At 30.4% G+C, this 1,933-nt stretch overlaps 1 protein-coding gene across 1 annotated transcript; it reads left to right on the top strand.

The window, feature by feature from the left end:
* The first annotated feature begins 319 nt into the window (after nt 1-319).
* On the top strand, nt 320-1,655 carry LOC108764669 (zinc finger BED domain-containing protein 4-like). The gene is made up of 2 exons (XM_018513009.1): nt 320-392; nt 928-1,655. Exons 1-2 carry the CDS (start codon nt 320-322, stop codon nt 1,653-1,655), a joined length of 801 nt encoding a protein of 266 aa, XP_018368511.1.
* The last annotated feature ends 278 nt before the right edge of the window (nt 1,656-1,933 follow it).

The following is a 1,933-nucleotide window of genomic DNA, read 5'->3' as shown; positions in this document are numbered from 1 at the left end:
AAATATATATAATTACCTTGATTTCGTTAAACGCGTGCAAATGACAAGCTGACGAAACAAAGAACCTTGCTTACGCCCGACCATAACAGATGGCCGCATATGCGTCTCTTGTCCGAACGTTTATCTTGACGAATTTATTGTCATAAAAATGCGTTCAATTGGAACTTCCATATTTACGCTTAGTAATTCTCTATGTTCAGTTTTTATTATAAATATTTTTTACAGAGAATATTTATGATGGTGAATGCAATAAAACAATTTATTCACTAAACTGATCAGAAATTAGAGACTGATCAGAAACTAGTGCCTTGACGGTAATATGAAAACACAGACTTTAATACAAAAGCAAGTTCCGATTAAAAAGGCTTTTTCGGGGATAAGTGAATACAATGGTAAATTGTATAATGTTGTATTTTTGTAATAAACAAATTTCTAATTAAAGAATAAAAATTTTTTCTCTTTATATCAGAATAAACATTGTAATTACTAAAATATATATGAATTTAATGTCTACAGTTAATTTTACTGATTCTTGTTTGTTACTAATGTCAAAAAGAAAAGCAATTTGAGTGGTCAACATTGAGAGTAGGAATCTTATATTATCATAATATTTTATTTAAAAATGAACACAAATTAAAATATGCTAGAATTAATATTAATCTCTTTTTAGTAGAAACAAGTTTTCGAGTGACTAACTTTTTTTACAACAATTTTTTCTAAAAGAAAGTTTAAATTCATTATTTTTAATTTTCTTTCTTTTCATACTAGTTTTGGCAAATTAAAGGATAAATAACTCTCAGTGTTGGTATATAACTAAATTCGATACTGTACTTAATACATTTTAATTAGATCTGATAAATTTAAATCAAATTAAAACATTTTAATTCAGTTTAATGTAATAAACCGAAAACCAAATCCGTGTTACAGATGGTGGTAGTAAATCAGGACAAATCACAAACGCCATCACATTTATGATTTCCAAGGACTTACAGCCACTATCCATCGTAGAGGGTGAAGGTTTTCAACGATTATTCAAAGTTGTTGCGCCGTTATACACTGTTCCAAGTAGGATGACGATTACAAGTCGCATTGATGAGAAATTTGTCGCGCTAAGTTCGATTGTGAGAAACAAATTGACAGGGATTGATAACATTGTGCTGACATCGGATATTTGGACGGACAAGTACAATAGCAAAAGCTATATGTTCCTTACTGTACATTTTATCGACGATATAGAAATTGAATCTATTAATCTTGAAATTCGTCTTCTAGAAGAAGCTCACAATGCCATCTATTTATCGGAAATTATAAAATCATTTTGTCATGATTGGAATATCGATCTGAGTAAAGTAATGGTTATGATTATAGATAGTGCTGCTAATATATCGAAAGCTGCACACGATACATTTGGACAACATTTGCCATGCTTTGCACATCAGCTCAATCTAGTAGTCGGGGATGCAATTAAATTTACTCCTGAATTTAAAAATATTGTGGCAAAAGTAAAAGGAATTGTAACTTTTCTTAAACGATCGGTAAAAGCAGCCGATGAGTTAAGAGCGCTTCAGATGAAAACGAGTCCCAATGGTGAACATCTCAAAGTGATTCAAGAGTCTGAAACTCGGTGGAACTCAATGTTTTATATGTTGGAATGATTTTGCAAACTATCCGAATATATTAGTACTGTCCTGTTCAAATATTCAGACTTGCAAATGTTATCTCATTCCGATATAACATGTATCAAAGAATCACTTAAAATTCTTTCCCCCATAAATTCCGTAACTGTAGAAATGTTAGGTGAAAAGTATGATACCGGAAGTAAAGTTATTCCGATTGTTCATTGTTTAAACAATATAATAAGTCGTTTAGATCCATGTAATGCAATTGCAGAAAAATTGAAAAATAATATTCTAGATCAGATAAATATGCGATT

The sequence above is a fragment of the Trachymyrmex cornetzi genome, unplaced genomic scaffold, assembly GCF_001594075.2.
Source record: "Trachymyrmex cornetzi isolate Tcor2-1 unplaced genomic scaffold, Tcor1.1 scaffold1142, whole genome shotgun sequence".
In the NCBI taxonomy this organism is placed as follows: domain Eukaryota; kingdom Metazoa; phylum Arthropoda; class Insecta; order Hymenoptera; family Formicidae; genus Trachymyrmex; species Trachymyrmex cornetzi.
Note: the sequence above shows the minus strand (reverse complement) of the source record. Positions and strands in the feature narration are given on the sequence as shown.

What these genes read in the sequence shown, in the direction of transcription:
- LOC108764669 (XM_018513009.1), top strand. Translation starts at nt 320, where the DNA reads ATGAAAACACAGACTTTAATACAAAAGCAAGTTCCGATTAAAAAGGCT. An exon ending in GGGGATAAGTGAATACAATG is followed by an intron (nt 393 to 927) that starts GTAAATTGTATA and finishes TCCGTGTTACAG; the next exon opens with ATGGTGGTAGTAAATCAGGA.